Source organism: Oncorhynchus mykiss, chromosome 6 (assembly GCF_013265735.2).
Source record: "Oncorhynchus mykiss isolate Arlee chromosome 6, USDA_OmykA_1.1, whole genome shotgun sequence".
NCBI lineage: Eukaryota > Metazoa > Chordata > Actinopteri > Salmoniformes > Salmonidae > Oncorhynchus > Oncorhynchus mykiss.
The window spans coordinates 55,980,941-55,996,577 of NC_048570.1; the positions used below are offsets into that span (position 1 = coordinate 55,980,941).

The following is a 15,637-nucleotide window of genomic DNA, read 5'->3' on the forward strand; positions in this document are numbered from 1 at the left end:
ATATCTAGTCCCACACCAGACCTAATCCTGCATCTGTTACGCAGTAAATCCTCTCAATCTCAAGTACTTATTTGCCGCTGCCACCACAACCACTATTTTCTGTGACTTTTGATCCATTTCTGCAGTACAATTGACAACCATGGCTATAAATGCTGAAAAGCCCACCTTACTGAAGCACATATTCTTCCCATCACTCTCTCTTGGTCTCTGCCTACTCACAGGAATCCTCTCAGAATCCCTCACCCTGTACTCATCTTCCACTACCAACCACTCTTCACTGCTTTGGCATTCAACACTTTCTGTACTACTCTAGGCCATCATTGTAAATAAGAATTTGTTCTTAACTGACTTGCCTAGTTAAATAAAGGTTAAATACATAACCCTGGCAACCTCAACCTGCCTTTCTCTCACCGGACACCTCCGATCTTCAGCCCCATGGGCAGCCCTACAACTAACATCCATAACGTTTTCCACCGATACCACACATTCCATCATCTTATGCCCTCCTACACACTTTTAACATCTAGGCATCTCCCTCCTACACACTGCAACATGCCCATACACTTGACACCTAAAACACTAGTATTTTTGGGAAACAAAAGCTTTCATGGGATAACTGACACTTCCTACCCTGACCTTATCTGGCAAAGACTACATAAACACTCAGCATGACAGACAAAGTCTTCTGTTTCCCCACACTCTCCACCAGATCTATGTCTCACCTAGCTGTATGTGTCACAGACACCGGGAATCTTAAGTTTCAACTGCTCCTCCTTAACACTTAGTGCTGACCCGGTATCACTCCTTTCATCAGCGCCCTGCTCCGGGGAGCAAAGCAAGTCACAATTCTTGTCCCTAATTGCGTAATCCGGAGCGCCCGCTCCCTCTGGGTGGAGGAAATACAAATCTACATGAGTCCACTCCTAGTTACCTTCAACAACTCAACAGTTCCCAACCTATCCTACACCACAGCTTGACGCCACATATGGATCAGCCAAAATGCAATGATCCATTGTCTACAAATCTCACTCCCACTGGGCCATAATCATCCTTATCATCTTTGGGACGAGGCCCGAACTCGGCGGTCCTCACCACAGGTACTTCATCCTCACTCTCGCCAGGTTCCATCTCTGAAATGCTTGGGCACGTATCTCTCTTTTTGCACTCGACACCAACCTTCCTCAACATACTGCTTCCCTCTACACTCAACTTTTTCGCAGCAGTCATCACTGCACCTGCCACAGTTAATTCATCCTCACTCTCGTCACGTTCCCTAACGGAAAAATGCTAATAAATACTACAACGGTCCAATAGGATCTCACTATCTCGGACTCAGAGCATTCACATTTCCGGAATAAGCTAACCGTTACCCACCTGGAAGATGAAGTACTTTACTGTAGCACCAACTTTTTTTCAAATTCCAAACTGTCTTATGGAAGGCTAAGGGGGACCTGCAAAATCAAGGTAGCTACAGTAATAGTTAACTAACGTTAGCAAGCTTAGCGAGGCTATTTGATGTGAACCACTAGTCTATGACAAACAATAGGCTACTCTATGTACTGATAATTCATGTTCTGCAATCAATGCGCCCTTGCAAGTGGCATATTTGCCGTCAATATAGACCTCAATACATAGTTAGCTAGATGAGTTGGCTACTTGGTGGTACTCACAATACGCATTTGTTATGTGCCAAGTCTCATTGGATTTAACGTTACTGCAGTGAGATGCAAGTTAGGCTTGTCAGTTAGCCTGAGGTTAGTTTGATAAACTGTGTGGGGGTAATTCAGGACACAAAGCACCCGTTAGGTGTTGTGGTGTAATAAACAGTCATTTTTACAAGCAGACAGAGAAGTAGAGTGGGTGGACTCCCTTGGTCAGTTGGTGTAGGCCAAACCTTAAACTTGGAATCATCTGTAGTTACACCACTATATCTAATATTACATAACCTATTTCCTCAGACTCTCACCATTTTCACTGTTATAAAAAGGACTTTATAAAAATCAATTGGATTGATATTCTTAAGGAGATAGGCCTGGTCAGCTACTTGGACATTACTAGGTCTAACCAAACTATATTTAATTTGACCCTGGGTATCACCCAGATAGCTAGTTTAGTCGGTGTGAGATGGATGTAGATATAAAGCCAGAGGAGGATGAGATGGAGATATCCCCAGCTGTCATTTTATCTGACTCTTTTAATGCAAGTTATTCATATGCTGAAAATTGGTATGACACAACAAAACAAAGCCTTATTTGTGCTCCGTTAGAAGATACAAAATCAAGTGATAGGGAGATTCAAATTAATTCAACAACAGTTGGTGCTCCAGCTGTAAATGTGGATGGTAAAGGTGTTGTCCACGTTCACACAGTACAGGATAACTCAAGCACCCCTGTAGGGAATTTAATCAAAGATAAGCCATGTTTGTACATATCTCCCAATGATATTCAGATTGGAAAAGTATGTACCTTTTCTCAGTCGCAACACTTAGTTGCAGAAAGTGTTTCTTTGGGAGGACAAATCAACCCAACTGCACAGATATTTAGCAGCTTTCAAATACAGCCACTAAACAATGATCAAGTGCTGACTGATTATGTTAATCTCCCAAGTCAAAGTATTGCCAAACCATTTCTGATAATTTCACCTGCAATAGCAAGTGACAGTAATTTAACTCCAGTGCTGCAACCATGTCATATGAGGACTCACAGGCCTATTCTTCCAGCCTATTGTAAACCATTTACTTCAACCTCTATTCAAGAGGAAGACTACGACGTTAAAATAAAAAAAAAAGAGGGAAGAAAATGGTCAAGGCACAAAAAGGGAGAAAAGATGGAGATATGTGGCGACATCGTGTTAATTACTCAAAACATATTTCGCAAAGGTCGTCAGCTGGAAAAAAGTTGAAGGATCCATACTCCAACTGCAAGAAAATTGGATTGGATTTCAATGTTGGGTCTGGATCCAATCAGAAACTAGATGTGCAGTTGCTGACTAAAGGTGTGATGGTTGAGGTTTCTGATTTAGCTAAAGAAGTTAATAGAGCTCAGCAGCATGTTGTCTGTGACATTCTAGAGTACAACTTTGATCTTGGTTTGCAAAAGCATCAAAGGTATGATTTTGCGACACATACTATGCACAAATTAAGAGAATTGATGAGAAAACAAAAAAACTGTTCTAGGAAAACCTGAATTGGTAATGGAGGTGTTTACCCTTCCTGATCCCAACACGATAAAAGGTTCAAAATATGCCCTTTCAACTGCAAAGAATTATGACCGTGTGTCAGAAAATCTTGAACCTGCTCTTAATGGACAAATCTCATCTGGACATCGTATCCAGACTTACTCAGCATGTCAAGACAGACAACCTGTTAACTGAGAAAGATGTAACGCAGTGTGCTGGTGGAACGGCGTACAGCCTTGCAGGGGACCAAAATGGGCATCTAATGGCCTCTACAATATCAAAAACAATGAAGGACCCCTATCCCCTCTGTAAGAAAATAGGATTAGAACTTGATGTGAAATCCAATTTTGGGGCAAAAGAGAAACTTAATTTGGAATTATTGACCAAAGGTGTAATGATTGAACTTGGTAATTTTGCCAAAGATGTTTGTGGAACTTACAAGCAAATTGTCATTGATGTCCTAGAGCACAATTTTGATCTTGATTTGCCTATTGAGAAAACCAAGCTGTCTACCTATATTATTACAAAGTTGAGACGAGTTGTTAAGAAAATGACATGCATGGCACATAGAAGGAAACCTCCATATTTAAAATAATCATTCTCACTGGGGGTTGGCACAAGAAAGAAACCTGCAGTGATTTCCAATAAAATGCAGGTCATTAACTCAATTGTGTGGAAATATCAAGGACTGAAAAAAGTAACAGAAAGAAGACGATTAGATTTGAGAAGGAAAAAGGGAGAAAGAGCCACTTGCAAAGTAAGAGACACGAAGGCAGAGAAATTTCGTAGAGGTAGACGAGTAGGCCTAGTTTCTCAGTCTGTGAAGAAACAGACCATCTCCAACGAGACTGGACTCACATTGTCAGCCGGAAAAACGAAGGTCCCTGTCAGCAAAATTAAAAAGGCAAACGTGATGCCCTTTGCAGAGAAAGTGGTGAAAAACTGCTACCCCTTGTGCAAAGAAGTAGGTGTGGAACTTGATGTGAGATCCAAACCACCATCCAAAACAAAACTTGACTCACAGTTACTGACAAATGGCGTAATGTATGAGGTTCATAAGTTTGCAAAAAATACAAAAAAGGCTTATATGTATACTGTCTATGATATACTGGAATATAATTTTAATCTAGATTTGCAAAATCAGAAACGCTGTCAATTTGCCATACATATTTCATCTAAACTGAAACGAATGGCTAAACGGAAACATGTCACAAATGAAGACTTTTCAAAAGAAGTGTTTATAATACCGCTTGTGACTAGACAATACAAGAAAAAAGAAGCTACTCCACCTGCAAGATTGTCAAAAAGACAATTGGATTTGAAAAGGATACAAGAGGCAAATGATACAGAGGAGAAGATGAACTCCCAGAAGATGGTTAACAAGACCGGTTTGAAATATCTGGTCGCTGATGCAAGGACTGTATGGTCTCTGCATGCTGAAGAGATCATCTCTATCGAAACAGATGAAACTGTCAAGCTTGGCCAAGATAATGGACCCACTGACTTCTGCTTAAAGGAGTCTGACGTTCACTCTGGGGTCACAGAGCAAACCCCATGCCCAGAGAACTACCAAGTTGATGTTTGCAGGAAAATGATCAATGAAATTGTTACGAGTGGTGAAATGCAACAGATGAGATGGATTTTTGTAACCTTTTCAAAGTGTTTTGGTGCTGGGACTGGTTCCGAAAAGAAATTTGAACCAATCCTCACTGAATACAGATCAGACATCCTACCACTGATGGCTGAGAAACATTGTGGCTTTAGTTCCACTGAAAAGACAATGATGTGCCTTGTAAGTCAGCTCTTCTGTGGCTTACATTTGATTGACGGCTTTGCTCACCAGGCAAACACAAGTCTTCTACTTTGGGAAAATATGATTTTAGGAGATAAGGAAGTAGGAGTCCATTGCTCCCCTAACATTGGGACAACAGAGTTGGAGTCTGGAACAGTGTGTTTGGTGAGTTCTGTGAGTATTGCTGTGCAAGAGCTTGGATGGGCAGAGGACGGTCAGCTTGTTCCGTTCGAAACCTTTTTGACCAGCAAAAAAGAATTTGATGAAGTTCCTTTGTCTCTATCCATTGGACATAGAATAGATGGTCTGTTTCATAATTCTGCTGGGGTGTATAGCATCCATGATGATTTGGTTGAGTTTACCAGTACGTACGGAGCTGAGAGTAGTTTGCTTGCCACAGTTGTTGCTGATTTGGAGGTTCAACAGTTCAAGGCCGGGTGCAGAGCTCTGGGTCTGGTTTCCAAGCTTATCATTGATCCTCTCTGGAGAGCCTTAACTTTGAAGGGAAACGTGTTGGAGATGGAAGAAAGATACCAAACCCTTGTTACCAAACTCAAGGAATGGCAGGAAGATGGGAGAGGCCTTGTTAAAGGAAATGCATGCTTGTTTGATGACATTGAGGTACCCAAGAACCTTGTGTTTGATAGGCTTACCATGTGGACCGACACAGACTTTTTTGAGTTGACTGTTCAGATTGTTGAGTTGATCCTAGCCAGTTTTCTGAAGGTATGTTCTATGATGCTTCCAGTCAATTTAGAGCTCTTGTCACAAAACAATGATCGATTCAGAAAGGATTTGGCAATATTAGATCAATTGCAAAAAGCTAAGTCAAATGCAGTCAGTATTGCCATTGAAGGCATGGACATGTGCAAGAAGAATCACACTTGGGAATGGCTGTCCTTTTTGGATGAACCAAAAATAGTGTCAATGAGGAAAACATTCCAGACAGTGTAGGCAAAGGAAGAAGAAAAGCTCTCTGCCACACCTGCAGAAGAATGAAAATTGTAAAGGAATAGACATGACAGAGTGGATGAGTCTTTTATTTGTTTAATTATTTACTAATGAACCACAATAGGACTATACAGGACAGAACCTTTTTTATAACAGGTTTAACTTTGTCCCTGTAACCTGGTGATGACATTGCCTATTTCAAAAATGTTGCATTAACGTGATTTTCTTTCTAGCACCTTAACTTTTGTGTTCAGACTGGTGAAAGATAAACAGCAATGCAACCTCAGACAATAAGTAGATGCAAGTATAATATAGTTACACTATATACCTATTTTGTGATATATTGTATAGCCTAATGATGTTCAAACGCGGTGTCAGGAACTTGAAGCTCCCGACCTGCTCAACAGCTCTCACATATACTGTGATGTTATCTCTTGGTTTTATCTTCCCAATTTCAGCAAAACTTTGATGTGTGCCTTGTCCCTGTGCAGAGTCTCAGATGGGGAGCTGGACCTCGTGAAGACCAAGCTAGACTGGCAGGCCTGTGGATCTCTTGTTCTGGGCTACTCAGAGGTGCTGCCAGAACTGGACCTCGGCACTATCAATTCACAGACCACCACCTACAGCCCCTCCATACAATCCTGCACATAGGACAAATTCTGGGGTGAGTATGTTTTAGTTTGTGTGTGTGTGTGTCCATCGATCCATTTTGTGCAGGTAAGTATTGTCCGATCAATTATTGACCACTCATTCTCTTCCTCTCTTCCTGTGTTGTAGCGTCAGTCACAATGTCATCACTGATGCTCTGACTGAAACTAGCCTACACCAACTGGTCTTTGCCAACTGTTCCACTAACCTACCATATAGTGTGCATTAGAGTGCTTGCCTGTGATTGAGAAAGCGTGCGATGTAGGTAGGTAGTGAGTGAAGACAGGGAGAGTGGCAGTCTCTTTTACTTGATGTAACTGTTGGAGGAGGGTGATCTGTTTGGTAATGATGAATAATGTACTTTCTCTACAGCCTCTTCAACAACAGACTTGCGAACAGAACATCCTTCCTGACACACAAGACAAGAGTTCTGAGGTCTTGTAAAGAGGGATGAGCGGACTGCCAATAGATTAAACTGATTCATTACTTTGATCAGTCCTACTTTCAACACTTCGTACTAAAAATGTACTCTGATTGCCCACTTAAGCCTGCAAAGGATTTCAGTGGAGTTAAACATGACACATGCAGTGTCACTGTTTCGGGGCTACGAGAAGGGGCTACGAGAAGGGGTCGATTTGGAATTCAGCACTGTCCATGGGTTGACCGACCTGAACCTTTTTTTTTTTTCTTAAATGTTTTATTTTTGTTTTTCACAATACAGCTGGAAATGTAAAGATTGAAACATAGTAGGGGCATAGACAGAGGGTGGCCGAGGTGGGGCCCAATCTCTGTTGGCAGGGGGCCCAATCCCTGTTGCCAGGGGGCATATCTGGTACAGAGTCGGGGAGCTTAGACCACTACACTAGACTCCGTCACGACTGACCTGTACTTTTTACCAGAACAGAAATACTATGTTCATCAGATTCTCCTCACTGTAAAACTCAGAAAGGTTGTGAGATCACAGGGAAAAGACTGATCTGAGGGACCACAGACTCACAAAACATTGTAGCTCACCTGACTGGAAAACACAGCTCTTGGTGGTCCCAATGTCTGACATGAAACAAAAATGAAAACACAACAGGAAATTGCTCTCTACTTCCTACCACAATCTTATATATTACATACGTAGAATATGAATGTGATTATTCATACACTCATATTAAGCCTATTTCTCTTTGGTTGGGGTGTTCAATGGTTAAGTGGACTAGCTACCACTATGGCATTTTGATGTTATGGCGTCAGCTCTGGCTGGCTGAGAAGACAAGTAAATGGGCTAATAGTTGGCAGGGCAATTTTAGTTTTTCCAACTTTGTATTACCGTATCAAATAATTGAATGAAGGTAGAAAAATAACTTTATATCGGTGTTATGCATGTTGTTCAAGCGTGTAACTGCCCTCTCATTCGCTAGAATGGTCCCACCTGATCTCGCCTCCTCCCGACTTCCTTCCATCTTTGAAGACATGTATTTTCATTGTTAGAGTGGCCACTTGAGTATCTTATCTATATAATTGTCATGACTGTCACTCCTTGGTGAGGATCAAAGGTGCCGGATCAGCTAGGCCAATGGCTGACAGATAGCCAAACTCTCTCCTGGGGGAGTTGGCCCGGTTTTATGATTTAACGACCGGATTGTAAATACCTGGCAGAAACTCTCCCTTTGGCTCTGCAGTATTGAATGTCTGAGTGTTACAGAGAGACTCTTGCTAAAAACTTTAACATCCAAAGATTGGACATTGGAACATTAGTTTTGAAATCCAAACGCTTGGAATGGTTGGTGGGTTTATTATTTTGTGATATCATTAAGGATGGTGTAACATTGGACTGCAAATTGGATGCAGTCTATCACAGTGCAATCCGTTTTGTCACCAAAGCCCCATATACTACCCACCATTGCGACCTGTACGCTCTCGTTGGCTGGCCCTCGCTTCATACTCGTCGCCAAACCCACTGGCTCCATGTCATCTACAAGACCCTGCTAGGTAAAGTCCCCCCTTATCTTAGCTCGCTGGTCACCATAGCATCTCCCACCTGTAGCACACGCTCCAGCAGGTATATCTCTCTAGTCACCCCCAAAACCAATTATTTCTTTGGCCGCCTCTCTTTCCAGTTCTCTGCTGCCAATGACTGGAACGAACTACAAAAATCTCTGAAACTGGAAACACTTATCTCCCTCACTAGCTTTAAGCACCAACTGTCAGAGCAGCTCACAGATTACTGCACCTGTACATAGCCCACCTATAATTTAGCCCTATCAACTACCTCTTTCCCAACTGTATTTTATTTATTTATTTATTTTGCTCCTTTGCACCCCATTATTTTTATTTCTACTTTGCACATTCTTCCATTGCAAAACTACCATTCCAGTGTTTTACTTGCTATATTGTATTTACCTTGCCACCAAGGCCTTTTTTGCCTTTACCTCCCTTCTCACCTCATTTGCTCACATTGTATATAGACTTGTTTATACTTTATTACTGACTGTATGTTTGTTTTACTCCATGTGTAACTCTGTGTTGTTGTATCTGTCGAACTGCTTTGCTTTATCTTGGCCAGGTCGCAATTGTAAATGAGAACTTGTTATCAACTTGCCTACCTGGTTAAATAAAGGTAAAATAAAAAATAAATAAATAAAAAACATTGTAACTTTAAGAGCTTTCACAATGTATTGATCAGATTTGCATCTAAATGTTGTATAAAATAAATGATTAAGTATAAGAATACTGTTGTGAAGATAAAATGTGATTTTAGACTTCTAAATGAGAATTGTTTTTTGTATAAACATTTGCTAAGTCAGTAACCACGTCCACGTGAGCACAGACTTCGTGTCAGCATGATGGAACGCCCCTTTTTACCTAAGCATAAAAGGACTCGTAAGGAAATTAACATTAGACCAAAAATGCCGGGTTGCTGCCGGTGTGTAAAGTGGTCCTAGCTGTACCCTGAATAATCAACCATTGAGACCAGTCTACGTGCAGCGTGAGCTGAATATGTTACCAATGGTTAAATCTCTACAGTTGGGTAATTTAAAGTAGTCTATGTAGAACAAAAGAAGAACAGTTTCCTATCACCACTGTGTGATTCACCTCTGATGGATCCATTCTAACAAACACTCCAGAACAAAAGAAGCCTACAACTACTAAAGAAATTGTGACCTCTGGTGGACCACCAGAGACTTACATCGAGCCACCACATTCAACTATCGAGTTCAACAGAGAGACGACAGAGAAAGACATCTACGCGTAAATATGTATTGCATTCCTTTTCTGAATGAGCGGTTGTTAGGGTACTAAATATCCATATTTACAGTGAGTGTTTTTCAACTGTATGTGCGATAAGTCCACTCTCTTTGTCTCTCCCGCTCCTTATCTTTCCCCACCCCCTTTCCATTGTGTAACAAGCTGTCATATCGGGTTAGTCCACTAGGGACTGTGTTTCATTGCATTATGTTAGTAATAAATCATCTACACTGTGTGTGTGTATTTCTGTGTGATTATTTAGTGAGTTGGTAAATAAATAAGCCAATTTGTGTATCCCTGAATCATCACTTAGGCTAGGGTTCGTGCAGATTCACGAGGTCAACGACGTTCAGAAGGAGACTGAGGTAATAATACATGAATAAGTGACTGTTATAGGATATATTCATATCTATAGATTGAGATTAATTCAGGAGATAATAAATCGTTAAATACGCTTTCCCGTGGTGCCCCAAGTTACTAATGAATTGTTACATGATTCATTTAATCACATAATAATTAAACAATTGATTTGATTAAAAACAGTCATCACATTAATGATAGTCACGTCACACCATAATAGATACTCCCAACTTCCCACTTGTTTTTTGTTTTCTTCTGTTGGCTAACATGCTGACTAGACCGGGCATGCGCGTGCCATCGTGCGCGTGTTGATTTTGTCCCGACGCAATCAGGACACGCAGGTTGAAATATCAAAACAAATTCTGAACCAACTGTATTAATTTGGGGACAGGTCAAAATGCATGAAACATTCATGGCCATTTAGCTAGCTAGCTGATCTGTCCTGGGATATAAACTTTGGGTTGTTATTTTATCTGAAATGCACAAGGTCCTCTACTCCGACAATTAATCCACAGATAAAAGGGTGAACCTAGTTGGTTTCTAGTAATCTCTCCCTTCAGTCTTCTTTGGATTTTATATAGCGGTTTGCAACCAACTTTATGGTGCATTACCACCACCAACTGGACTGGAATGTGGACCTCATTTCATCTTTCAATCACCCACATGGCGTATATGCTCCTAAAACCCAATGAGGAGGCGGGACTTGCAGCGACTCATGCGTCAAAAAATAGAACCAAGTTCTATTTTAGACAAGACGCTCATTGAAGCGTGCAAGCAGTTTGGATGAAATGATTGAATAACGTATGTGTACATTTATTTTGCAACGCTCGCGCACGTAATGCGAGCGGTGTGATCAGCATGTAAGCATTCTCAAGCGTCTCGAGACCGAGGGAGCAGTATAATATTTTACTTTTAGAATGCATCAGATGAATCTTGTCGCAGTCTGAATTTTCTAAATTAAAATTTGAAACTGTTGGAGGCTGATGGGACTTGCAACATCAAGGTAGTTAACTGTAACGGGGTTTCTGTACAGCACTTTGAGATATCAGCTGATGTACGAAGGGCTATATAAATAAATTTGATTTGATTTGATGATTTGATTTAACAAAATAACTTGGCTGACGCTAGCTAGTTCATATTTTTTATATACAGTACTAGTCAAAAGTTTGGACACACATACTCATTCAATGGTTTTTCTTTATTTTTACTATTTTCTACATTGTAGAATAATAGTGAAGACATCAAACTATGAAATCATGTTTTCACCAAAAAAGTGTAAAACAAATCAAAATACATTTTATATTTGAGATTCTTCAGTAGCCACCCTTTGCCTTGATGACAGCTTTGCACACTCTTGGCATTCTCTCTACCAGCTTCATGAGGTAGAACCCCTGGAATGCATTTCAATTAACAGGTGTGTTTTGTTAAAAGTTAATTTGTGGAATTCTTTTCCTTAATGCGTTTGAGGCAATCAGTTGTGCTGTGACTAGGTAGGGTTGGTACACAGAAGATCAAGTCTATATTATGGCAAGAACAGCTCAAATAAGCAAAGAGAAACAACAGTCCATCATTACTTTAAGACATGAAGGTCAGTCAATCTTGAAAGTTTCAAGAACTTTGAAAGTTTCTTCAAGTGCAGTCGCAAAAACCATGAAGCGCCATGATGGAACTGGCTCTCATGAGGACCGCCACAGGAAAGGAAGACCCAGAGTTACTTCTGTTGCAGAGGATAAGTTCATTAGAGTTACCAGCCTCAGAAATTGCAGCCCAAATAAATGCTTCACTGGGTTCAAGTAACAGACACATTTCAAGATCAACTGTTCAGAGGAGACTGCGTGAATCAGGCCTTACTGGTCGAATTGCTGCAAAGAAACCACTACTATAGGACACCAATAAGAATGTAATGACTCTCTAGCCTTGGAGAGGATCAAAAGGACCCATCGGCTAGGAAAATGTTAGAAGATAGCCAGAACCCCTCTCCTGGGGGAGTTGGGACGGTTTTATGACTTGACGACCAGTCGTAAACGTTCTCTCTCTTGCCCCTGCAGTATGGAGAAGTTAAAAATCCCTTTGTTACAACAGAGAGAGACTGCCAAAACTTCAAACATCAAACAATCAACATTGGGACAATATATTTCAAAATCCAAATATTGGGAATTATGACAGATGGAATATAGAAAATTAATGTCTATTTTGTGATGTCATTAAAATGATCAGAAAGACGTTATGACGGAAACATTGTAACTTTAAAAGCTTTCACAATATATATATATATATATCAGATTTACATCTAAATGTTGTAAAACTTATGGTTAAATATGAAATTCTTTGTGAAAAGATAGAAATGTGATTTTAGCCTTCTAAATGAGAATTGTTTTTCTTGCAAACTTGTGCCAGTCAGTAGCTATGCCCAAGTGAGCTCAGAGTTTGTGTCAACATGATGGAACCGCCTTTCAGGCTGTAGTGCTTTCAAGGACTCGTAACGAAATGTACATTAGACCAAGCAGGCGGACGGTGTAAGGCGGATGTCACGAAATGGTTAAAACTACAAGACCAGAAAATGGTAAGACCCTCTGAAACTCTCGACGAGTGAAGAAGTTGAAGACTAGACCAAAACATTCCCAGTCGGCAGTTAGTATGTAAAGTTTCTGGTCTTGTAGTCTTTGTCTCTCCCGCTCTTTGTCTTTCCCCACCTCTTTCCATTGTGTAACCAGCCGTCCTATCGGGTTAGTCCACCAGGGACTTTTCATTGCATTATGTTAGCAATCAATATAACCTATACCGTGTGTGTGTATTTATGTAATTATGTGTGATTGTTTAGTTAGTAAATAAATAATTAAGCCAATTTGTGTATCGCTGATTCATCACTTAGGCTAGGATTATGCAACACTCAGAATGAGACTGATATGAGGAAATGATTGATTGATGACTGGTATGATATCAATATATTCTTGAGTTAATTCAGGAAACATAATTACTAATGAATTAATTGTTACATTATTAATTTAATTGAGTTATAAATAAACATAGGAGGTAATTATTCAATGAATAGCAGTCATCATATTAATGATAGTCACGTCACAACAAGAAGACTTGCTTGGTCCAAGAAACACAAGCAATGGACATTAGCCTGGTGTATATCTGTCCTTGGTCTGATGAGTTCAAATTAGAGATTTTTGGTTCCAACTGCCATGTCCTTGTGAGATGCAGAGTAGGTGAACGGATAACCTCTGCATGTGTGGTTCCCACTGTGAAGCATGGAGGAGGAGGTGTGAGGGTGCTTTGCTGGTGACACTGTCATGATTTATTTAGATTTCAAGGCACACTTAACCAGCACGACTACCACAGCATTCTGCAGCGATACGCCATCCCATCTGTTAGTAGGACGATCATTTGTTTTTCAACAGGACAATGACCCAACACACCTCCAGGCTGTGTACGGGCTATTTAACCAAGAAGGAGAGTGATGGAGTGCTGCATCAGATGACCGGGCCTCCATAATCACCCAACCTCAACCCAATTGAGATGGTTTGGGATGAGTTGGACCACAGAGTAAAGGAAAAGCATACAACAAATGCTCAGCATATGTGAGAACTCCTTCAAGACTGTTGGAAAAGCATTCCAGGTGAAGCTGATTGACAGAATGCCAAGAGTGTGCAAAGCTGTCATCAAGGAAAAGGGTGGCACACAGACACTTGTCATATGAATAGAAATGATAGATAAAATGTATCGATGCTCATCGGCCATTGGACATAAACATTACACAAGTTGGAAATCACAAATTCAACAATGAGTGGTTTGGAAGGAATCAGTGGCTCCTGCCTGCTATTCAGTGGAGGGGGTGCCCGGTCCAAGTCTGGGTTTCTTTTTCCAAGCTTAAGATAAACATTAGGATAAACATTCACACGCAACACCATAGGCCAGAAAATGTTGAATACACTGGTCATACTGTCAATCCAGCATGACTTCTGCCCCATTCAAAACAACTGGACATCTCAGACTTCAGTGACTTCAAGACAACTGGTGATTCAGAAAACCACGAGCTCCGACTGGGAAAATAGGTTTTGAATGGTCATCCAACTCGGAATTTGCCCACAAGAAGGACCGGCGCACCATATTTCTGTTCAAGTGAGCACCGCACAACAAGGTGACTCCAGAAATGTATTGTATGCTGCTGCAGAAATAATGTAATATGCCAGGGAGATATGTATACTGTAGCTAAGAAAGTAATACTTAGTGTGTGTAGTAAGCTGTTAGTAGCCCATGTGCCTCACCCTAATTGTGGTCCCTTTCCCCCTCATAACTTAGCCTAATGTTCTGACTTGGTGGTGTACAAGCCTGTTTTAGAGAATCGTCATCAAATATTGTAAGAGCTTTCATTGCCTGCTTATATGCCCTCTTTATTTATCCTACGGTTTTGACTTGGTGCACAGGGAAAATACTGTAAGAACGGCCAATGTTCGGAATTTTGTTGCTGTACATTTCAAACGTGCTAAACAAATAGTTATATTGACTACGTCGTCCTAGCTCGCTCATTAATGTCTTTAGTGAAACTACGGATCGCCTCTTATCCGCTCATCGTTCCCTTATGCCATAGTTTGTACATCTCAATTGTCAGTAGAAACCACATTTCTTTAAGCAAGTCAGTCATTTCAGCTAAGCTTTTTAAAAAGGCAGTAAATGAGGCTGAATGAACTCCTTCACCGCCAGACAAGGCTCCATTGATGGCCAGGTGTAGCAGTGGTAAGAAGTCACTCCATGGTGCTGAAAAGAAAGCTCTGCTGTTGGGACAGCTTTATGTAGGCCCTAACAGTTTGTGGGCAGCGTTTCTCACCATTATATTGCATTTAATCTATTGTTTAGTGTTGTGGCTTTACTGGCATATATCTAAACAAAAATTGGGAGTTTGTCCCCCAAGATTTACATGCTAAGATCGCCACTACAATTTCTGTACTGTTTAGTGTTGTGTAGTGGCTTTGCTGGCATGCATCTAAAACAATATATGTAGAGTTTGCCCCACCAAGATTTACATGCTAAAATCACCACTGCTGTCCCAATAATTACAGATGGACAGCAATTTGCTTGCTAAATTGAAGTGCCAGACTGATTAGCTTTTTATTAGACAATTGACACTAACAGATGTAACAGCCTAAACAGTGCAATGTGCACTCCACGGGAGAGGCTATACAGACACAAAGGTGAACAAATCAATGACTTATGTGGCTCTGCTGAGAGACGAAAAGGAACCGAACAATTAATAATGAGCCCTGCAACAAACATCCTTTGAGTGCAGATAGAAAAGTGGTCCCCAAAGGTGGAGAAACTCCCCCCTTACTCCCAAATCGACAGACAGTAAATCATAACAAAAAAAAAAAGACTGTTGATAAAGACTGTGGCCAGATGCCCTGAGTGATATATCATAGGAACTCAGGGCTCTATTCAGTCCGTATCGCGGAAGTGCAGCGTTAGTGT

At 40.8% G+C, this 15,637-nt stretch overlaps 1 protein-coding gene across 3 annotated transcripts; it reads left to right on the forward strand.

Moving 5' to 3' along the window:
* The first annotated feature begins 1,329 nt into the window (after positions 1-1,329).
* LOC110526173 lies at positions 1,330-8,514 on the forward strand. 3 transcript variants are annotated; one of them, XR_005052167.1, is made up of 3 exons: positions 1,330-1,464; positions 6,412-6,584; positions 6,941-8,514. XR_005052167.1 is itself a non-coding variant. In XM_036980464.1 (3 exons), the coding sequence occupies exon 1, from the start codon at positions 3,827-3,829 to the stop codon at positions 5,921-5,923; it is 2,097 nt and encodes a 698-aa protein (XP_036836359.1). In that variant the 5' UTR covers positions 1,472-3,826; the 3' UTR covers positions 5,924-6,584; positions 6,698-6,833; positions 6,941-8,514. The 3 variants fall into 3 exon arrangements, 2 of the variants coding, with proteins under 2 accessions (XP_036836359.1, XP_036836358.1); XM_036980464.1 differs by lacking the exon at positions 1,330-1,464 and adding an exon at positions 6,698-6,833 and having other exon boundaries at positions 1,472-6,584; XM_036980463.1 differs by lacking the exon at positions 1,330-1,464 and having other exon boundaries at positions 1,472-6,584.
* The last annotated feature ends 7,123 nt before the right edge of the window (positions 8,515-15,637 follow it).

Excerpts from the sequence above, each read along its gene's own strand:
- LOC110526173 (XM_036980464.1), top strand. The coding sequence starts at position 3,827 with ATGCAGGTCATTAACTCAATTGTGTGGAAATATCAAGGACTGAAAAAA.